General features: G+C 39.0%; 1 protein-coding gene across 2 annotated transcripts in view; it reads right to left on the minus strand.

The window, feature by feature from the left end:
• PPP3CA (protein phosphatase 3 catalytic subunit alpha) overlaps positions 1-24501 on the minus strand; it is a 202859-nt gene that overhangs the window by 21498 nt on the left and 156860 nt on the right. For both annotated transcript variants that reach the window (XM_050895410.1, XM_050895409.1), the window contains exons 6-9: positions 23100-23239; positions 12619-12696; positions 10664-10758; positions 753-878 (exon numbers count right to left, since the gene is read on the minus strand). In XM_050895410.1, the coding sequence (XP_050751367.1) occupies positions 753-878; positions 10664-10758; positions 12619-12696; positions 23100-23239 (439 nt within the window). The remainder of the gene's footprint in view (positions 1-752; positions 879-10663; positions 10759-12618; positions 12697-23099; positions 23240-24501) is intronic.

Raw genomic sequence — 24501 nt, forward strand, 5'->3', positions numbered from 1 at the left:
CAGGCCCCGAATAAAATGACTTGGGGTTTAAGCAGTTTGCATTATGTATTCATTTAATATGTTAGACCAAAGTGTTCTCATGCCTTTTGTGTGCTTGCCATTCATAGCATGAAGTTGTCTTCAGGCAACATCAAGAGCATCATGTTTCAATAAAGCATCATTTATGTTCTTTAGAGTCTTCTCGCCAGCGATGAGGCACTGTACGCCCTGGGCAGAGAAGGGGCTGAGGAGCAGGTTTTCCTTCTTCCTGCCATCTCTCTGCTCTCTCCAGGAACAGTTAACCAGACTGGGTCTTAGCCTCACCAGCTCTGTGTTCGCTGGTGAAAAAGCAACCCATCATCATCTTATCAGAAAGGTCAGCTGGGTAAGGATGTAACCATGATGTAGTGAAGTCTGTTGTGATGTCCCTTGAGCAGTAAGCAATGTGCAAGGGAATGCCCAAGAGCTTATAAAGGAACAACCAATAAGAATTTTCTTCAGTGAACGCACCGCTGGCCTGCAATGCCATAAAATCTATTTCTACAGCAGAAACATAATGGCATCATAGCCTGGAAAGAGTGGAAATTATAAAAACACAAGAGAAGTGTGATTAACCATTGGTAATTGCTTGCCCCTCTGAGACCTGTTTCTTCAAATTTGTCCTTGAAAGCAAGTCATCTGTCTTCAAATTATTCTTGCCATTTCAAATAAACGAGACCACAGTGACTAAGAAACCGTTTTTCAGTTTCTACGAACAGAGCCAATTTACATACCTTTCTCACCCACAAATGGCAAGGACCAGGTAAACACATCCATGAAGTTTGGAAGCCAGTACGGATGAGGGGAGCAGTTGAACTGTCTGATATTCATAACGTTGTTCTCGTATTTCAATACTGCAGCTAGAAGGGAGAAAAGAAAGAAACAAAAGAGATGTCAGCCACACGCGTGTGACTGGCTACCAGACCAGTAACGCTCACAGCGTGCACAGCCTGCAGAGCTGCTCACCAGCTTTCAACCACTTGACCCAGCGGCAGCACTTTACTGCTAGTTATAATAGGATACAGTCTCAAAGAAGTTGCAAGCCATTTCCAGTCTGAAAGTGGTGTCGTCAGATTTCCCTGGCACTAAGATGGGTTGGTAAGTGAATTAATGACTCTGAGTAGTCATGAACGTAGGCTCTGGGATCTGCCACCAGCAGGCAATGAGGCAGAGTATCCACAACCACCCATTTCACACAGTTATCTGAGCTCCTCACAACCATACTTTGGGATAACAGAGAAAAGCGTTTATCACTCAGAGTTCAAATGCTGCTCTTCCAATGAAGATTTTCAACGTATTTCATTCATAGTATTGTACAACAGATGATACTTTCTTCTCACATCATTCAAACTCTAGGCACAAGAGACTGTGCTTCCCTATGGTATGAATGAATACTAACACAATTTGCCTTGCACCACTTAAAATTGTATCATTCTTGTCAAGACATACATACACAAAGACTACATTTGCTAATGGGCAGAAATATAGATATTTATGCCATAGCCACTTTTTAAAGCACTACACCAAGTTCAGTATTAACTTGTGTTAATGGACTTCAGGGTCATATCTGAAACAGGATCTGATTAACCTTAACCTGTTTTTGCAATATTAATAGAACAAAGTAAATCAAAGTATTACAAAGCATAACAGTAAGAAAAAACTATTTATTTTTAGAAGAGACCATAGCTGTACCCAGTCCCAGCGCAGTCAAAAGTCAGTTGAAAGAGGGAAAGGCTGAATGTGGCTTGGGTATAACTGAGGGGGCAGAGAGCGCAGGTGGGAGAGAAAGGGACAATATCAGTTTGTTTAGGGAGGAGCAAAGAAATCATGTTGAAAATGCGGCAGATTAAATAAAATGAACTCTACAATAAGCCTAGATAACTGCCCTTATCAAAACTCATTTTCCAAAGCATGAAGTTTGCCCAACACTATGCTAACACTATGATGCAGACCAAATCTAGACTTTCATGCACTTTTAAAATTTTTTTATAGCAATAAGTGGTTATTAGGTTGCTGTAGATTACTCAAACCTCAGGCCATTCATTGAGACCGCTTGGAAGAACACAGAATGGGGGTGGGTTCAGCAGCTGTTTGTATCACAGGTCTATTCGTTGGCTTTAAAAGAATGTATTGAGAGAGCGCTTTCAATAACATGGTCTTTCAATAAAAATCATCCCGTGCTGGATTTCTATTGTTCACTTTACGGGCCAACTGCCTCAGCTTGGGAAACAGTAAAACTAAATCTCATCCCTTCCTTCTCCTTTTTTTCTTTTTTTTTTTTTCTTTTCTGTCTTCTTGCAAAGACACATGTAATGTGAAAACTTAATAATGCAGTTACTCAACCTGGTAACAGTATCTCTAACCTAATTAGGGTATATTTTAATTTACAGAATCTGTTTCCTGAAATTCAGTAATTTCTAAATTGCACAGGCACAGAATACATGTGCTTTTGGATGTGAACAGAGCCATTTATGAAATAGAAGAGCAAGTATTTCTTTGCTCGTGGAGAAAAAGGTAATTTTGAGATGACCACCTAAAACCAAGGGGACTCATAACTATCCTGAACACAAAGACATAGAAGTTTTTAAACAATACAGTTACAGGAGACTGCAGGTAGGATCTTTAATCAACATGGGACCAAAACAGTCAACACAAGCTGAAGCTTCCATCTGCTATAAAAGGTGCTGGCACTTTACATTTTTGTCACCAGAAAAATAAGGGTGGGGTTTCACTTTTTAAGACAGCTCAGTGAACTTTACATGAAGTTTGTTGGTCATCTCACTACTAGCATTTACATATAGCTCCGAACACAATCACCGCTCAGATGCTTACTCTCATGTAGACAGCGCTGACTTCACTATGTCCTGCTGGTCCTCACCTGATCTTGTAGCAGTTCTAGCTCTGTAGCAGTAGATGAGCTGTCATCAAATACTTTTTACGCTAGAGACAATATACTGCACATACTGGAAGGCATGTATGTAACTTTACATAAATCATCTTCAATTTGCCTTTTTAAGCTAGGAATTAAGCCATCCTGATGAGATCTAGTAACCTGTGACCTTCAGAATGGTCCTCCTCAGCTTTAGTCAAAGAAAAATGAATCAAGGAAGCAACACACACGATAATGCCTTCATAAATGATGAAACAGCATGAATCAAAAGTATGTCAGAAATATACCACACCAAAGACACTTAGAGAAGGAGGTATATCACACTTTGTTTTCCCCTTTTCTCCAGCCTTCCCACCCGTGGCTCCCCAGGGAGAAACATAGTTCCAGGGGCTGGTTATCACTTAACAGCCAGCAATGATGTTGCATGACTGCAATATGGCACAGGACTGTAGGAAATGCAGTGTGTCGCAACGTTGGCTGAAGGGAGTGAACAATTTCTTCTGATTATTCATCTCCTTCCATTGACTAAAGTGTGTACCAATCAGACAAGAAACTTTTTTTGATGCACTAGACTGTTGCTTCCCACAAAAATTTAATAGGTTGCTAAATGTTTTCCATTTTGTGGCCGATGACAGAGTCCAGAGTGACCTGGGAGTTTCTGAAGCCTACTCACTGATAGACACAGAAAACAGCTCACTAACGTTTATGCAAACTTTTGCCAGGCAGACACCCTCCATTTAAATAAACCACATTTGACTCTTGCCCATCCTAGTCTGACAGTTAGCAGCCATTCTGCTGCGCAGTAAAATAAAAATGGCTTAATACTGCTATTAGCAAAAATGAGAAAACTAGTGTCAATACTCTTAATATTTCCATCACTTTTTGGCTGAAATTACATATGGCAAATAGAAATTCATTCTCTTTCTATTACAGTGACACAATTGCATAATAGAAATAAATAGTTTGTGGCTTTATAGCAAAAATGAGTCAAAACCACACAAAAAGGACCACTTAATGGTTGTGAAGATTCATTTAGAAGGACTAAAACTTCAATTAATCATCTTAGTGAGCTGAGGTAGTTCCCCTTCCCACTATTTCTTCAATTTATCCATTAAGTCTATTTCTAAATTCTGTGAAAGTTGAATAAATCATTTTTACAAGGAACTTTTAAAACTGGCCTCTAAAAAAGCCTGAACCATAAGCAGATCAGTTGGAAAACAGCAAATTAAATATAAATAGCTTTAGTTGTTTTTTTTTTTTAAAGGATGATAATTTATTTTGAGATTACTGTAAAAAAAAAAAAACCCTTCACACCACCTTATTAATTTATATACCTGAATGTCTTACAAAAGCAAGTTCCAATAACAGTATTTTAAAAACTATTCTCCTCTGTAAATAACCTGTACAGCTCCCCAACAAATGACTTCAAAAGCCACTTGAAGAAAAATAACACTGCACAGTAGACCAGGGTAATAACTGAGACAGAAGTCTTCTAAAATAACCCTACTCTTAAAAGAATAAAATAAAGTAGGGTAGTTACCAGTATCACAAATACTTTTCTGAATTTTTAATTTAAAATCTTTCATTTACAAGCACAATGTACACAGAATATTTTTGTTAGTTAACTAACGAAGATGACATTTAACATTAAACAAACTGGCTCTTGTTATGATTGTGCAGTTCTGACTACTGCTTAGTAGTCAGAAGAAGAAAACTTCACCTGAATCAAGTAGAAAATGCTTCTCACATAACAGCAGGAGTTTCCCTGAGCTCTTCTGGCCCCTTGCTTTCTTTCAGTCATAGCTCTTTTTTTCCTCTCTGTTGGCTCAGAAAAGGTTGGGGGGTTTCACCTCTGCTTCATTTCTTAGTCCACATTAACCTGATGCCTAAGTAGCTATAGGAGACCCCAGCTGCCCTGAAAGAGCAGGAATCTTTTGAAGGTTATATGACTACAGGCCACACAGTCGCTGTGGAGGAGACAGAAGAAAGTGGGATGAGTTCCTTTGGTTATGAAACCCGTAAGTGAGGAAAACCTGACTCTCTCCAACATTTGCTTATTATTCCAGGCTGCAACCTCTATACTTTTCTTTCCAAACATATGCTCAGACAGATGCTAGCAGACCAAGCCACCAGCCACAGTTTATCGTGTATAATCACCAACCAGAGCAAGAATCTTATTTTATTATTCTTAACAGTCACACACATTTTAACCTAATTTTGGTACTCGCTGTTGTAAATGAGTTTTAGAAGCTAATGTTTTGTAAAGTGAAGATTTGCAGATATCCCAAATGACATTATACTTTCCAATGCTAGTAAACTGAGATATCGGATGCTGAAATCACATCAGAGTGAAATGAAACACTAACGCAGCAGGCAAAGGGCATTTGTACTGTTTAGCTTTAAGCATTTAACATAGGTACCTAAGGCTGGAAATATGGGTGGTGAAAAATGTGCAGGTAAGAAACCTCTTCCTTCAGCTAGAAATGGAGACAGCTCTTCTAACCTTCTCAGGGTCAAATATAAGCACCTAGTGCCATCTGAGATACCCCCCTGGGGTATCTCCTTTGGTTAAAGATAAGCCCAGATCGCCCGTCTCCTGTGTCATACCTGTCAGATCAGAGTGGATGTCTAAGACGCCTCTGGCATCTCAAATGGTGCTTTAAAAGCCTATATGTTGGGAGGTGGATTAAGGCCTTAAGCAATGTGAACAACATTAAACTGCATGACTGATAGTTCAGAATTACCCAAAGACATTACATATCCTGCTTCAAGATCTGCTGAATCATTTTTCAGTATAAATTAATTGATACCATTTCCATCAGAGGAAAAAAATAATGAGCATGGTAGAAATACTAGCCCAGAATGAACTACATGTTTTTAGATAAACAACCTCAAAATAATTTTAGCACAGAAGCTAACTAATTTTCTTGTAATTTTTTTCAGAAAACCCATCCTGTATTTAGAAAATAAATGCAGTGAAAGGTGTCTCAAATTTTTCATACCTAAGAAAGAATTTCAATTTCTGACTTAATGCCAAATCAACTTCAGCATTAACTGCGCAACTGGGAACAGTGCCTTCTCCTCCAGCAGAGTTGCTAAGTAACCACAGTGTTTTCTGCCCAAGACAGGTCAGGGAAAAGGGTTAGTAAAATGCTTAAGGAGTTCAAACAGTATCAAAGGAAAAAATGATTTACTATACAAGGTAATGATGTAAATAATCCAGTACAGAAGTGGGGCTAATTGCAGTTGGGAAAACCTTCCCTTACAGAATTCTGAAGATTTTTATTTTACATGTGCAATTGCGTCTTCCAAAGAAACAGCGCAATAGCATTCAAGATTTTATCAACAGACTGCAAAAATCACTTCTGGCAAACTTCTCTGCGTCGACAATGAGATGGCCTAGATATCCTGACAGCTCCTCTTTAAAAGCTTTTGTTTCCATGACAAGGCCTCATCACAACAGCAGAGATAAAGCATTAAAGAAAACTGATAGGGCAAACAGAAGGTTACGCTGCTTTTCTTTCTCCCAAAGTGCTATTATTTCTCAAAGATCATCCTTGTCTTCCAGGTATATTACTCTGCCTTTTTCCAATATGAAAATAATTTTCCTGTTAGATCCATTCGGATCAGGTACATTTCTTAACCTGTATCTATGGTATGCCACATGCTGATACTTTATACACGCTTCATTGATATACTATTTATCTGATACGTTAACAAGCATACCGATGTACAGCTGGTTTTGATTTTTCTAGTATCCCAAACTCCCCTGCATACTTTCTTTGTTTCTTTCCTTCATGATCTGTTTTTCCTTTCAGCAACACCACGTGTACGTTGCAGCATGTTGGAAGAGACATCATGTTATTTTTTTCAATAGCTTCAGATTCTCTGGTGGTTATCTCACCACTACAAAACCTAATCTTTTAAAAGTGTTCAAAAGATAATAGTCTGTCTTTAGACAGCTAGTTAAAATTGTTCACTCAGCCAAAAAGCATGCACTTACTGAAGTGACAGCCAGACACTAAAATATGATTTACAAATAAATTGCCTGCTTCTGTAGAACTTCTGTAAAGTCTTTCACTTGATTTTTTTGTTGTTGTTGGGGCACGAACAGCGTTACAGCAAGTCCTAATTAAGGCACTAAGAAATATTAAATGCGGGAATGAAAGTTTAGACACGGTACAAGGCCAGCAGATCATACAATGCAGTAATTTTTGGCACCCTCTTATTCTGTTGCTATAGAGAATTTCTCCTGGTGATGGGCACCCTTGAATCCAGGGGTAAACCTGTACTTACACAACTTTCTCAGAGTTTCTTGATCAGTACAGCCTTCCTCCGAGGCCCTGAAGTCACAGGTAACTATCACAATCCAATTAACATTTATCTTCTTGTATGAGGAGTTTTGATCCTCTCCAGAAGGAGTAGTCTTAGAAAATCATCAATGCACTGGCATTTCTTGTAACAAGTTTTAATAACAATCTTAGTATCTTTTTTTTTATGCCTCTTAATAATATAAATGAGAGCAGAAATGTTTGAGAAAGCTATGAAGACACTGAACAGAAGCTCAGAAGTTGCCAAAAAACATATGTATAAATTCCTCCCCTTTGCCAATGCTCTCCATTATAATGACTATGGAAGGCATTAATAACAAGAATGAAGAAGGATAGTCTTGAAAAGAGAAGGCACACTAGGCTCCCCATATCTCAGCAGTTTCTGAGTCTCTGAATCACCCCCTGAAAGCGTGTATCTCTGTCTCCATTAACTACACAGGGAACCCCTGACAGGAGCCTCCTAATTGAAAAACCTAACTTTGGCACCCGAAGTTGTGCATGTGTGTGGGCTGGGGTTGCGACAGGACCAGCAGCCACATGACGGATGAATTACACACGCAGCCTTCATGAGGCAATGGCCAGTAACCAAAAGGATACAGAAAACTCCCTTCGGTGCCAGAATCCAGCAGAGCAAAGCCAAAAGAGGTTCGCATGGTGGGTCTGTACTGTGAGACAGCCCGTGCAGAGGGTCCACAGCAGCATTATTAACAGCAGATATGCTGAACATGGTCTTGTTTGGGTAGCTTATCTTCATCTGCTCCTGCCAAACCTGCTTTTGCTCTGGGAATGTTGCCTCCCTACTGCTCTTTGAGGACTCATCTGATCCCCGTGGCTGCTCTCCAGCGGGGACTGAATAAGCCCTTGGATAAAGCTGGCAACCAAGCCCACTCCTTCTGCAGTGCTTTGAAGAAGTACAAGAAAGCATATCTGCTTTAATGGGTATGAGAACTATCAACCTGGGGTAGAAAATGAGCATTCCTAGCCCCTCGCAGCTTTTTAAAAAAATGTATTTATTTTAACACTGCATTTAAAAATGACCCATTCATATCAGTGGGAGATGGAGCCTCTCAGGGATTTATTTAGGGTGACTTTATTAGCTAAGTGACAACCAGAAGCATACTAAGAATGCATACTAGAAAGGAAGGCACTTACTAGTAGGAGAGTAACTCCTTTTCCAAGGACTGACAGTAACCAAACCCCAAATGATCTGTAAAAATCAATCAGGTTCTGCACCAGTGCACGATGAGTCTGCTAGAGCAACTGTCCTGTAACACCTCTGCATGGAAAAGCCTTCCTTCGCCTCCTGAAAGCAGTCAGTCAGAAGCTCTGTGTTCTTAGTTAATTCATCTGCTGCAAATCAAGGAAGCCAACAAGTAGCCATGTTTTGGACTGATTGAGGATGATGGTGTTTTTCTTTCTTGAAGAGGGAAGCAAGCACCCAAACGCTATCCAGATGAAGATGCATGAGCAATGCAGCATGAAAAACTATGCATGATGTACCTTAAATGCCAAGAGCCAGCGCAATCAGTCACATGAAATAATGCGTCAAAACTTCTAATGAGAGAAAAGGAGGCAGTTAAACCCAACAGAAATTCATTACAAACCTGCTAAAGGTCAGCCTCTAAATTTATAACAAGTCATACATTAAAGAGTGGCACACCGCTGCCGATCTCGCACCACTGCTGATTTGCCTGAGCTCACTCAGAGCAGATGTTGCCAGCAACACACCCAAACTTCAGCTGTGACCGCAGATAACCAGTGCCTCTCAGCAGCTGGCCTACAGCCTTTCACCAGAAAAGGCTTTCCACCAGTTTTAAGACCTGCCTGCCACAGTGGAGCATCCTGGAACAAGGGAAATGACCCTCTCTTCCGAAACACAGATAACAGAGAGGCACTTCTCTTCACCACCCAAACTCTGTGGTTTCAAATTCAAGATTTTTAATATTATAAATCATTGTTTTACATTTAACATTTGCCTTCATGACAAAAATCTCACATTGTTCACCCATTGCCTTCATGTGCACACAACGGCCTACACGCATTAAGAAACAAAAGGTGAACACTTTCTGTCACCTTATTTGTACAGACCCGTCATCGGTCTACGTTTTACCCAAAGCAGCCAACCCAGAGATTAAATACACTTTTCCACCAACAGCAACGATGCTGCCAAGAAAATTAACACATTCCTTGTTTCATCCTGTGCTTTTTGGGTTGCTAGTGGAGTCCCTATATTATTACTTCTACAAAAGTAGCTACTGACAGCTCTGCTTGCATGTTTTTTGCAGAATGCTTTTATTAGTTTTTTCCACAAGTTAACACACTTATGGAGAACACCGAAGTGTACAAACCCCATTATCTAACAGTGAAGTGTTTCCTTCCCTTGCATACAGTTCATGGAATAACAGCTTTTAGATTATAAGTTTTATAATATAAAATGATGCCTGAAGAGCTTTCTTTTGCAAGTTTAAAAAAAAATTTTAAAATTGCTTACTTCCTTTGCAGGTAAGCATCCAGATTAAAGATGTCTCTTCTCAAGAAAGATTGATCTTTTTGCAATGGAACTACTTTCAAGAATATCATTGAGAAAAAAATTATTTTGTTTTGCTCACAGAGAAACACAAATAAATTTAGCTTTACTGGGAATAGGAGAAAGTAAACATTACTGCTCATTTCAAGATATAGGAGGACAGGTTTATTAGAATGTTTTATTTTCAGAAACATGATTTTTTTTTTTCCAGATCCTTAGAGGAGATTTCAGGGAATGCAATAAACTAATAAACTCAGAGAAGCTGCAAACACTTGTATTCAGTAGAGTCTTTATAGAGTGACCAGTGACTGCTTAATTGTGCAGTAACCTTTTTTTTTTTTGGCTAATGATATTTCATTTCCTACCTAATAGTTTACAAGTGATTAAAAAAACAAAACATAAAGGAACTCAGACAGTATCTATCTCATGCTTTATCCACTGATGATCTGTCAAAGTTTGTTAGCTGGCTAGAGGGTTTGCATATACAAACTCCATTAATTTTATTGGAAAGGAGCAAAGGTACAAATAATTAATTATAAGGGACACTGGGCTCTGAACAGCTCACACACAGCATTTCTTAATATACTTCTCTTAGTTAATAGAGCTGTTTTCAGTTTTGCTTCCTGTGTAACATTTACATAACTTGCACTCAAAATACAGAAATATCCTAAGGCATATCAGAATCTACAGTTATGTTCAGAAGCATACATCTGCCTGTAATAAATTTAATTAGATTTGTATTACGTACTAAATGGAATGGATATGAACTAATAAATAGAGGAAGAAAATGGGCATGAACTGATAAATAGAGGAAGGAGTGAAAAAGAAAACCAATGTAATATATTTGAGTGAAGAGAAGTACAGTCTACTGTATACTAACAGGAATTAAATTCTTACCTTTGTTATTGTATACATCTAGATAGTTTGGTGCTGAAAAAATTGTGATTAGTGAAGGGAAGCCTGTTGTTTGGCTTTTCCTGTACATACGGTACCTAAAAGGAAAGAAAAGATACTAATTATTGCCCAGTGTTGTATGTATATTTGTCACTGACCAAATATAGTGCAAAAAACCCTGGTACCTTACTGCATTGGCTGTTAACAAATGCCAAGACAGAAAAACATGCATACGTGCTTTTTAAAGCCATGGAAGAAAGTATTTCCTGCAGGCTTATTCATTATATCCATTTGGGATGGCCAAGGATCCACACCATGCTTGAAAGCTGTGCCTCCGTCTGAAATTTAGTGAGCCAGAGGTGGTTTTTGTTACGAATTCGCTCCGTGCCCATCCCTGGAGCCAGGTGGCCTCTATGCGCGTGCACCCCAGGACGTTCCCAGACTTTCCCTCCGTGGGACTGCAGGTGAAGGCAAGCACCAGCACGTGCCTTGGAGATGCACGGTACTGCCTTCAGAAGAGAAGTGCACGTCCTCCATGACTCTCCAGCTGCCTGCCCTCTCTGGGCATGCAAGTGATGGCCAGGCCAGGGGAGATGGAAAGTATGAGAAGGGGAGGGGAAACAGGAGGTCCAATATTTTCAGTGCTGTGTCTAATCTCACACAGTCTATTAGCCAGTGGATTAATGCTTGCATGTTTTCATTACCTAGCCTTGCTGCCTTATGAAAAATAAAAGGCTTATTGGACCAACATATAATCAATCATGCATTAAACCTGCAAGTAATTGGAAGCAAACCAACCAAACAGTACTTTTGTCTTACTAAGACACAAGTAACACCAAATACTGTTCTTCAGTCTTCAGCTACAAGAAACTGAAGAATTTGGCAAACATCCACAATAGTTGCACTGAAACCATTGTATAGTTTCAATGCAATCCCTTCTACAAAGTTTTATTTTTCACCCTTTATTGGAAAGCAATACAATAAAAATGAAATTTCATTACCCTTGGGTATTTCATGCCAGTTATTTTTGGCACAGTAATAGCTTGCTTTTAATTGCATTGACGTTTTTAAGTATGTGTTAATTCAAACATTCAGAATAGTTTTTTTATATGCATAGTGAATATCAACCTCATTCCTACAATCTTGCTACTTTATTTGTTATTACTATTCAGGTTGGGTAAAGTTTCTACCTCCAAATAAACACATTAATAATTTATGCAAGATATGCAAAATTATTTATTCATATACCAATCCTTCATTAAAATCTCACAAGTATGGTACATTTCAATTAATAGATAATTTTTTATAATTTTTTTAAAGCAGCATAAAAAATTCTGTCTTTACACTAGCAACAGTTTCATGAGGGAACCATCAACACCACCCAGTGCTTGATCTGGATTGTTTTTGCACAGTGTCTTAATAAACTCCTTAAATTCATTAATGATACTCCTGCCTAAAATAATTTTTGGCTACTGAGTTCCACACGTTTATTTTCTTGATAAAGCATAAAACCAGTAGGTCCAGAATTTTCAGGTAGGTGTGAAAGAGATGAGAGTTCTGGCCTTTGTAAGCCAAATCACTTCCCAGGTGTTGTGGCAATCAGTGTGTCAGAAGTCTCAGGCACATTTGCAAAACTTCTTTTTCTGAGCTGAATTTGTTTTCCTTCCCAAGTCTGGCATCCAAATAACTTTTGGCCATTTTATGCCACTTAAAATCACTAAAGCAAACTAAGTGGGATATATGAGGATTCATTAAGTCCTGTAACTCAGTAATAATCATGTAAAAGATGTTCTAATGCCAGTGTATGTTTTTATAGCATTAATAAAAAGTGAGAGCTGTTGCAACTTAATTTTAAGTTTTCCAGTTCATTCTCACTCAGTTGTTCTTTCTTTCCTTGTTCTGTTTGACAACGGTAAGCCATTATTCATTATTAGTATCCCCTCTCCACACGTACTTACCCAGCATCCTGGGCTTCATGAGCTCGGAGTATAGATAACAAGTTATTGTGCTGTAGGAATTCACATACAGCAGGGTAACTGTTGGAAGAAAATAATAGCACCTGTTATAGCATTATCAGAAGCACCACATTTAGCTCTAGCTTTCAAAAAATGTTTCATCCAACATGCATCATTCATGAAATCAGCCCCTGCTCTGCAGGCAGATTTCAGTAGAGACAACACTAGCAGCAGCACCTTTTTTAATCCCACCCCATAACTGCGTGGAGAGGAACGCTGGAAAGTTGCAATTCATTACATAACAACAATCACCCTATTGCTTGTCAGAAAGAAATTTCTCTTATTATACTTTAAGATTCAATGTACTCTGAAAAAGAAAAATGTGATACAATGGTTGCTTGCAACAGAAAACCTCCTCGCCCACTAACTACGGTATGCACAGGCTGCTTACGGACACCAGATAATAAGGTGGTGTGTGGAAAGAGAGGGAGAAAGACAGAAAGAAGAAAGGCAAATCAATCTCTAAACTGGAGATGTTTGATCTTCTGAACTTTATCTCCTTGATAAACAAGAATTCTCTTTCCCCTTGGTAACTTAAAATGTAAATTCTGTGACTTCTGAAACCCCAAATATGTGCCCATTGAATACATCTTTCCAAGACATGTTCTACTGTATGAGCAAAACCAAAATCATTAGGTGAAAATGGTGATAGAGGAATCTCTATCATATTTTTCACTGCACATGGACAGTGTTGCTTTCAAGGAGAATGGAAGAGCCCTTTCTTACAACCTCAGTACCGTGAAAACCATTCTTGCTGTTCAAGACACTGAACACATACGGAAGTCACATACAAGAAAAACAAAACATATCATAACCTGAACGCAGTTTTGACAGCAGAAGTGTGAAATATTAAGTTTTCAGAGAAAAGCTATTTAAAATTATACCTAAATAAATGTTACAGAACTTAAAATGACTCCATTTTGTTGCTTTTGAAAATAAGTTTTGGTTTTTTTCTGTAATGGCTGTTTTCTTCTTGCTTTTAAACCACTGATGACTCTCCACGCCTGTACTGAAGGATAACAAGCACGATGGCCATCTATCACTTCAAGACAGGAAGCAAAACCTCTCTTCTCCTGTCGTTAGTAATTTAATGCAGAACCCAAGAAAGCCAAAGCTTTCTGGCTTCCCCTGTCCAAAGCCAACCGTAGCAAGAGCAAAACAGAACAAAGAACATGCATGGAAGGGGGTAAAGGAGAAGTGGCACTGGAATAAAAAAAGACTTCACAGATTTGGCAAAACCTTACCAGGCCCCTTAAAAACATCTAAGCGGTGGGAAAGAGTTTATATTCAGATGACATCTAGAGCTCTTCCCTCTTCTCCCTCTTCGGGCCAGTCCTATACAATTTGTTTTGCTTAATCCAGATTTATTTCTCACCCTTGAAACCAAGCAATCGTTCAGCTGACTGCTTTATATTTCATGACCTCTCAGCAGGGTGGGAAGCGGGCACCCCTGTGAGGTAGCAGGTGGCCTCATCCACACCCCTGCAGCATGGTGACCCTATGTCTGAAAGGCACTTATGAATTTAACGTTGCTCACTGGCAAGGATGCAGCATGGTATTGGCTCCGTTCTCACTAGCAGCTTAAAGGAGTTGCATTTAAAACATTAAACCTGGGGACAAACCAAGTTACCACCTCCTGTCACTACCTGAATTTACTTCCAGTAGCGGAGGTTGCCTGCACATCAGCAGCAAGACAAGCTGGCCAGGCACAGGAGTTTGAGCTGTTACTCTCCTGTGTCCCTGTCTGACTGGAGCCTGACCAGCTCCAAGCGCTCTAGTTCCAAAGGCAACGTGGTGGAGAAGCAGGCTGGTACAGGTGGGGAGTTGGACTGCCTTCTGAGTGCATCCTGCCCCAGAGCAATGTCTGACCTGAGACCAGGACCAGGACCTAGATTCTTCCTGGATTTGAGGCCCAGGATGTGACATATAGATGTTATAATTCCCTCTTCTTACTGCTGGGCAATTTGGAGAGCAACAAACAAAACTGTTACTCAAAAAAAATCAAAACTGGTGGCAAAAGGTGTAAACCTCACATAGCAGCTCTGAAATGTCACCTGATGGCTGGAGAAAAAGTAAAATAGACCCTGCATTAACATCCGTTCATCATGTTTATTTTCCACTATTGATTCAACTCTCCTATAGTTCAAATAATAGAACAGCTGGAAAGGTTTAAAGAAGGAAATACAAGGTGTTGGGGAAGCCACTAAGGCATCTCCATGATCACTTCTGTTCTGGTTCTGCAGCACAATGGGCTCGCAGTGTACCTGTAACACAAACTTGCAGAGTCTCTGAATCTCTCTCCTGGTTTCAGCTGGGATAGAGTTAATTTTCTTCTTAGTAGCTGGTACAGTGCTGGGTTTTGGATTTAGTGTGAGAATAATGTTGATAACACACTGATGTTTCAGTTGTTGCTAAGTAGCACTTATCCTAAGTTAAGGATTTTCCAGTTTCCCGTGCTTTGCCAGCAAGCAGGTGTGCAAGAAGCTGGGAGGGAGCATAGCCAGGACAGCTGATCCCAACTAACCAAAGGGATATTCCATACCATGGAACGTCATGCCCAGTATATAAACTGGTTGGAGTTGGCCAGGAGGGGCGGATTGCTGCTTGGGCATCGGTCAGCGGTGGTGAGCAATTGCATTGTGCATCACTTGTCTTTTTCTTGGGTTTTATTTCTCTCTTTTTTTTTGTTATATTCCTTTTCATTACAACTATTTTTTTTAATTATTATTGTTAGTATTATATTTTATTTTACTTTAGTTATTAAACTGCTCTTATCTCAACCCACGAGTTTTACTTTTTTTTTCTTGATCCTCTTCCCCATCCCACTGAGAGCAGTGAGGGGTGAGTGGCTGCGTGGTGCTTAGTTGCTGGCTGGGGTTAAACCATGAAAATCTCCAAGTGTAACTCACATACAGGTATTACGTTACAGGACTGTATGTATTATCAGAGACCATGGCAAGAGCAGACTGTTTTGCAGTACCTTAGGGGCAAGATGCAGTCATACATTAACACTGTTATGCAAAATACTTAAGTAAAAGCTGTTGCTAAACATACTGAGCAAGTTAAAAAAAAAAAATCTCAACTAAACATTATACAAAAGACCTGCTGTTCCCGCCATGATTTCATGGACCACCTCCAGAGCCCACTTGCAATCACTTAACAGCCCCATCAGTTTCTAACTTCATGCATGAAAGAGATGAAAATTCATGAAAGAAAATAATACAAAATCTAATGCATCATCTTCCTTCAGTTTATCCAAGAGAAATGCTACTGCTTGCCTCCAAGCTTCCTGGATATTTTGAAGCTGAAATGTCATTTGCAGCTAGAGGCTACAAACCCAGTAGAATGGTATATTGCTGTTTTTGGACTTGACCCATCTAGCATATAATCTCAGTCACAGGTTGGGTATTTGGAATTGTCTAAAAAGATTGCCATTATAAAATAATTTCAATTCCCAAATTACGGGGGGTATCATTTTGGCAACTGCAGTGATCTCAAATGCTGACAGGCTGCCATTCAAACCACTGGCAAATGAGAACTAATTTGCATACATTTCTTTTCATAATTAATTGTGACTAAATGTAGACTTATGGTACATTTTGTTTAGAAATTTTTACATTAACTTCTGAAAACTGGGGTCTATAATGAAAAATCTGATAGACAGTTGATTATGTTCATTATCAGTGCAGCTGCTCAAAATGTCTAGCCTGTTACTTTTTTTTTTTCCCATAGTATTCTTTTCATCCTGTGTTAAGTACTGCTTTTAAAGAAGCTATAATGAAGTGGTAAAAAATGCTCCTAAATAGACAAGATAGGTTCTTCTTTCCATTTCAAAGTACAAAAGGTTTTTCTTTTATTCCTTAATTATCTTATTCTTCATAAATGCGTGGAAAATAGACTTCTACTAGCAGAATTTGGCTGATTCTACAGGGCCCACGCCTAGAAAGGCAGAGATGCCACATAGTGCTCCATGCAAATACACACAAAAAAATAAAAATCTGGCTGCCATCTTTTCTTCTAAGTGAATAGCATGGTATCTGTTATGAGCAAACACTCATATTACCCAGACCACTACAACCCATGAGCAGTCTATCTGGATATTTTATTTTGAAAAAGGCAAAGCAACTCTCAGGCATTTTTCTTCAGCTACTTGTTGAAGTGGGGGCTGGGGAGAAGCAAAGTTTTCACCATATGCAGCTATTACATATGCTATACCAATTGTGACAATAAATACAGGGCTTTAATTTACAGCACTTTCTTAACATCGGTTTGCTCCTGCCCAAATGCAGTTTCATATTAAACAACAGTCCTCAACACAAAAATACATGCCCTCCAGGTAAACAGCAGGAAGTCCTGCAACATGCCAGTGAAACAGAGATTATGGCAAAAGTTATCAGAAACAAGCTGTTACAGAAAAGATTTCTGCTTGGAAATTTTTTTCCTAATCTTTGTAATGAAAATTGTCTTGTAATCAAATTCCCTACAAGTTTTTCTGATTGCTACCCTTCCAGAAACACTCTCCTCCTTGCCCTGCTTTGCAGAGCCCAGACTGTAATTCAGATGAGCCAGAAATAAAGCAGTTGGCCAAGAGGGAAAACAAACAAACAGAAACCCCCCACGCAACAGGCTTTTCCAGAATGACCCAGCCTTCTGCCTGCACTTCATGTGTCATGCTGAATCACGGAAGAGCTGTGACTCACGGAGAAAACAAAATACCCCACCACTAAGCTAGAGAGATGTTATTCTCTATGGAGTATGTGACTGTTACATTCCCTACTTTGGCATCCTTTTTTCATTAAAATGTCTCATGCATAGTTTACTAGTTCTGAGGTCTCTTTTGCATGATCACTGATTACTTCTATGCAGTTTTGGAAGAGAAGCAGTACTTTGCTAACATGAACCAAAATGGCAGATGTTTTCAAATTGCTCTTCCACCAATAACTGGAAAAACTGGATGGATTTAATCTCTTTTTTTTCATATCCTTCATCATACCATTAAAGCAGAGGCGTAAACATTTCTTTAAAAAAAGGGCGTTCAAATTTAGCCCAGCAGCTTCTCTAAGATTACATGCACATATAAAAACAGGTTTTCAGCAAAGCCCACTGGCCTCACACATCAGTCTCCAAAGGCAAATGTGTTTGCTGCTCTACTGTCCTAGGCAGCTCCCAGCACATCTCTTCCCACCTGCTTTTTCTTGCCCTTAGCTGTGCTGTCTGCAGAGCTGCACTGAGAAGTGGAGCAGGGAACTGCATGGGATTAGAACAAATAAACACATATCTTTTTGCAGAGTCATTCTTTTAAAATTGGATGTGTTCCCAGGTCTGATGGAGCACACGAGCAATTCTACCAATACAGCTGGGCAGATAATGCGAGGGCAGCAAAAAGCTTCTGGCCTGGGAGAAGGAAGAGTGGAAAAGTGGGCAAAAGAATCTGTTTAAAATGCTGCTACTAAAAAAAAAACCCCAAACCGACAAAACCCCACATTCATACAACTGTGCCTCACACCCTGAGGTGAAACACATTACAGTCTTCAAAAGCTTTTAGCAGACATTTCTCTAGTCCTTGCATACTCACAAACTTAACATGCATGTAAATTAAACCACTGAAATGATGTGCTGGCAGGGCCAAAATTATTATTCTGCCCCAGAGCATCTGTAAGGCCAAACCATTTCACTGCTGTCCAAGGCTGGCAAATGAAGTTCTCAGAGGAGTCTGCAATGCTAGTCACTCTTGCCACTGCTAACCGTTTCTGCCTTTGTTTTTTTGTTGCTTTTGAAAAATCTAACAATGTAGTCAACAGCCAAACAGCTTTATAAAGCTCAACATTCCTTAAGAACTGATATTAAACTCACTAAGAAAACCCAAGAGGCTGGAGCACCATGCCTGCAGGAAACTTCTGAGTATCTGCTCTACTTCTGAGGCCATCCATTGACTTTGGCCAGGCTCACATCACTCTCATGCTCATGTTAACAGTCAGTAATTAACCAAGTCTTATACACATAAATGATCCCAGAAAGTGAGTGCTAAGCTTGCACATGTGCTTGCCCCTGATAGGAAGCCCTTGATATACTTTACATATGATAAGACACTGCTAATTAACTCAGTGGTGCAAGCAAACTCCCGACGTTCTTTACCAGAGCTTTGACACAAAGGAAATGAAACAAGCTGGGCGTGAATCCAATTGCAACTTTTCATGGTTAGGACCATGCATGCTTATAGTAACTTTGTCCAAATGCAATGAAAGAACATTTTAATTCTTCATCCATCCAGTAAATCTTATGGGAATGATGACATTCCCCATCCTAGTGTGGCTTAGAAAGGAGAGAATTTTCCCCATGCCTCAACAATTGCCCAAACCCATTTAGTGGCTGTCTCTCTATATGTTAATATTATTTTCAGAGAAAAAAAAAGTCCAGCTGACTTCTTCAAGCTTTCTGATCACTGAAAGAAGCCATTCCCAAGATGATAAGTAGCAGTATATCTTGCCAAGTCAGATACGTTTCTTATAGAAATGCCTGAGAGTTACTGTACCAGTAGTCCATGAAGTAAGTGCAATGGGTCATTGGCAAGGTCAGTACAACCAGCTAAGTGCAAATAAATGTTCACTAAATAAATTCAAGGCAAAGCTAGATGATCTGATAAACAAAGAGGAAAACCTCTTTATCAGCTGGATCAGGTGAAAAATCGGGGGGTGGGGGCGGGGAAGGGGGGAATATCACTCAGGGACAAATTAATTCCCTCTTGTTCATAACATTCCCTGAATATGACATTATTTTGGGTAAGGATGAAAGAAAGGCTTCACTTAGTTAAGTGAATAATTAAAAAACAATTTACACAACTAGCACTCCATTAATTATTTCTACTTTTTCATGAAATTGCAAACATGACCATGACTGCGAAGGACATAGAACCTTAAATTTCAGAAAGGGGAAATGAAATCTTATCACAATTGCTCTTTGTTCACTTTAAGATACAGAGAACTTTAATAAATTTCCAAGAATTACTTAAATTTCACAGTTACTTTTCACTGTGGCATTGTGCTATTGCTATTTCCAAGGATCTATAAATTTTGACAATCCATACTGCGAAATGTTGCTGGATGCAAAAGGGGTGCATTAAGTGTTGACTCTTAGCACCCTTGAAAATTAAGCTGACTATTCTTTACGTCTCTAAATGACAGTTTAGGCCTGTGGTTTCAAGATCTGACATTTTACTGTGCTAGCCATAACAGTTTCAAGAACTCTTACACAAAAGGAAGTTTCTTGAAGAAAAACTTGATCTGTTTGAAATTCAATAGGCTGTACGTGAGCAATCACCTAAGAAATGCAGTGAGAAGCTTGTCAGACTACTGTAAGCTACAGTCTTTATACTTTCTCGTGTATTTACCTCATACAAATGGCTCAACATTTCACAAATGAGTTTTGGCTGAATGGAGAAGATTTCGTGTACTACTGAGCTGGAAAGTCCTGTTAACATGTTGCATGTACAGTTAGAAAGCCACATTACTGTCATTTTCCTCATAGCATTTTGTTATATATTTTTGTAATACATATATTATATATAATATATATATATTTGTCCTATATATATATAGGAAATAACTTTAAATCAGAGAAAAGTCACTTGAAACTTGCCATTACAATGAACATGTCTGATAAAATGAAAGTTATTTATTACAGTTATTTTCTGCAATTGATTAAGAGATCTTAAACATCTAGAAATCATTTCCCTTGCTCACGTATGCGCCTGAAATCTTCCTGACCGTCCTTTAAAATGCCCACTGCTTTTAACTTTCCTTTCTGAAAATGACTGAAGAAACTAAGAAGTTTTATTCACTAAAGAATAAACAAAGTCCATCCTATCAACAGACATTCTTGAAGGAGGATTACATAATTCAGTCCTTCCTTTACAAGCTGAGCTGGCTGTTCAGGGAAATTCACTCCTTTTCTCAGGAAGTAACTAGAAAAGGCAAGCAAAATCAGACTTTGCACACCGATGGATACTTTTTTTTTTTGCCAGGGATTATCATTAGGTAAGCAATTAGTGACCTTCCAGAGCAACTAGGCACTTCTTTTAAGACTAATACTTGCCTTTATGTAATCTCAGATAACGTGACTCCAAGCTAGTCGTTTGCTCGTGTCATTAAGCAGTTACATGTCCCTCACACATGACCTGATAATTAGGAAATTAGGACAAATTTCCTCTTTTCCTGAAATATGCACTTTTCTGAATATGAGTCAGGACACAGACTAGATCTGATACATTTTCAGGAGGAAACTGATATATATTTTAGGGACATTTTCTGGTAATTGTAAGAAACAGAGCTCTGGAAAAAAAAAACCTAAAATCGAAAAGTTGTTAGTTGTTCCAGTATATAATAAGCCCTGTATCTAAGCACAAGGCATGTTTGCAAGGCTTTTCACTTTTGTAAGAGGGGTTCACGACGGGAAACAGCTATTACTCACTGTTTGCGGTGCCTGGGAGTCCCAGGCACGCTCCAGAGCTTGCTGCTGCTGAGAGGAAGAGGAATGATTTTAGCCCTCAGAGTCATAAGCCCATTTCTGCATGGATCAATTGTTTGCAACAGTTTGACACCTTCTTTCATAATGAGACCAAACACATTTATCAAGCACCTTCCAAACGTTATCGATCCGAAGGCGGCAGTATGACTTGCCCACAAAAGGTGCGTGCCAGCAGCCCAGGCTGCAGTGCAAACCGCTTTGTTCTCAGCCCATCCCCACGCTGCAGCAATTACGGCTCAAAGAAAGGACTAGGAAAACTAATTTCTAAAAGTCAAGCCATCTGTTACCTTCCTGCTAACGTTACCAACAAGGAGGTTGATTCTAGCAGCTCTGTCTCCTGGTTACTGGTGGAAGCCATTGATTTACTTTTGACACGTTACTAAAGAGCTATGGGTCAGCTACGTTCAAGGTGAGATTTTCTAAGATAACTAAAAGAGCTGGATTCCTCACTTCTGCTGAGCTTGTTGGGAAAACTTAGACTTGCGTGTCGCTAGCACGGGCTGAAGCAGAACTGCTCCCTCAAAAGGTTCAACAACCTCTTAACATTTCAATAGCATCTTCACAGTTCTCCTGAACAAAAATTAAGTTTTCAATTAAGATTTCACTGGATACATTGTTCATTTTGCCATTTAACCTCCTCTCCTGCCAGTTTTGTTACTCTGGTGTCCTTGGAAGTTGTTCTTAACTACTGTAATAAAAACAAAATCAAAACCAAACAAACAAAAAGCGAAAACCCCTCAGAATCCCCACACTGTCAGAGGAGGGTACAATGTAATCACCACTGCTGTTCATGAGGTAACACAGGCCTGTCCTATGATGAAGGGAGAATGGAAGTAGTGCTTGAGAGGTTCTTCATCACCAGCTCAAGCACACCTAACAGGGTGTCTTCTGCCTGGTGTCCACAGGACTTGGTCTACAAACCAAGCTGCCTACCACTGGAAACGGAGAAAGGCAGCAGTCAGAACCCAGGCAGAACTGGGAAAATGGAACCGTTCATTGCTTGCTTTGGTCTCCCTGTGCATTGCCAAAGAGGGGACAGTGGGACATCCCCCAGCACCCAAGGAAATCCACTCCTTTAATGTAAAGGACAGAGAATGTTCTGGCTCTTTACACAGACCCACAAAACCCCCCATGCTTAAAGGACAATTAACACTAAGCAGAAAAGAAACAGAGAAGAAAGTTTCCTTTAAATAGTCACAAACTAACCCACAGATTTGCTTTAGATGTCCTTCTATCCCCATCACTATTACCTTTTTCAGGACTATTCTCACAGTTACATTTTACTAACAAACATCAATAGAAAGAAATCATTTCAAAGATGAACTGATGTCTTTGCATTTAAGTCCACACATTTCTGCAAGAATGTTACAGGCACTTGTCTGCATTTCAGCTCTTAGCAAGTCCCATTCAACCAATGCCGTTCAAATCCTCAATTTTTGGGAAGAACTACTCCCAAACATAAACAAAAGTTTGATAAAACTGAGAGAAAAAAAAAGTACCTGTGTGTGGGGAAATCACAATTTTTACTTACCCTGAAGAGCAACAGATAGTCAGTTTTCCAATGCTGGCATCTTTCATTCAAAATTAAGTGCTAATTTTCAAACCAGAAATGTAGGTACCTACCCCTTTTTAGAAGTGACACATTCATTCCCTAACTTACAAGAACAGAAATAAGCAAAATACACAGGCTTTGGTGAATAAAATTAAGTCATTTTAGGGTTTCCCAGTTGTGGGTGAAAGCAAGATACAAATAAACCAAACATGAATTTATGTGAAAACAAGGCAAGCCTGCAGACAAAAAGGCCCAATTATCTAAGTAGCGCCACGAACTTCAAGCAAACATTTATACTGCAAAACCAGAAGTTCACGTACAGAAACCCATCCAAAGTAGTAATACTCACCTGTAGAAGTACGAGCACCCCCTGACTGTGTTGTGAGTAAAGTGTTCCTGAGTCTTCTCGTTTCCAAAGTCCTCCAACGGGTCTGACCACAGGATGTCACACATAGGTCCATATGCAGGTGGTTCCTTGAATCGATCTAACTAAGAAAAATAGGAGACAAAGAAATACTAACTTCTTTCAACTATGTATCACAGAAACGCTGAAGCAAAGTTACTATTTTTCATTCCATGGGTTGGCAAACAAAGACCCAAAGCAACCTATTTTTCAGCTTTGGGTTGCTGTCAGCTTTAAAGCAATGGATTTTGAATGACAGTAAAACACCCCTTGCTAACACTGACAAAGAGGAGAAGGAACAGACATAACCGAAAATTAAGAGATACAATGGATTCCCATTCTCTGTGAATTTGTGTGCAATTTTTTTTCCTTTTTCTACTGTTTTTTTGCAAGCATTTCAGTGGACAAGAGAGAAGACGGTATTTTTGTATTTCAGGATTTTTCAAACATCATGGCACTCGATTTATGTGAGTGAGGCACCTCAAGAAAAAAATACAAGTTATTTCAAAGCAAGTTCCCATTTTGATTTAAATCTAAGCAGCTAAAAATTCCTCTTTCTGCCTGACTATTCGTATTAAAAATTCAAATTATATAGAATCATACTGCAAATAAGACAAAGTATAGCAAAATAGGGAAATATTAAAAATCAGTATTCCTCTGCAAGAACTCTTTAATATAACAACACCCCTTGTTAAGATGGGTGTATGAATCAGGCTTGCAGTCCAAAACATTCTCTACTCTGACCAGAAAGATCAAGTAATGATTTAGTAGCATACCTAACATACCTTTTTTATCCCCCCCCCAAAAAAATTTCAAGGAGAAAGAATTGGTTTTATATGTTTTCAACACTCAGTTAAAAAGTTTTAATAAGAGACCTCTACAATTTTACCTTTGCATCCTCATCATGAAATATTGATAGCATACCTACACTTCTAACTTATTTTGGCCCTCTACCAATTAATGCTTTTGTAAGTGTAATTCATTTAAATTAAATAACAATTCATAAATATGCAAAAACAATTCCTGCTGATTGCTAAAGATGAATAAAGCTGCTGGGGGGGGTGGGGAAGTGAAGATGTTAATGCACTAATCTAGAATCTGAGAGCTAAACAGCTTTACTCTGCCATTACATTGTTGCAAAGCCAGCTAATTTTTAGGCAGAGAATATTTTTGCTTAATGAGATAGCGAACCTTTACCTCTGAAACAAAACTTTTAATTCAGTAATTTTTAAAAGTGCAGTTAATATCTTAATCTAATTGTTTTTAAACCAAAACATGTAATTACTGGCTTAAGCAGGTTTTTTTTACACCATATTAAGTTCTTAGTAGGCTACAAATTAACCTCAGA

Source organism: Gymnogyps californianus, chromosome 4 (genome assembly GCF_018139145.2).
Source record: "Gymnogyps californianus isolate 813 chromosome 4, ASM1813914v2, whole genome shotgun sequence".
Classification (NCBI taxonomy): Eukaryota; Metazoa; Chordata; class Aves; order Accipitriformes; family Cathartidae; genus Gymnogyps; species Gymnogyps californianus.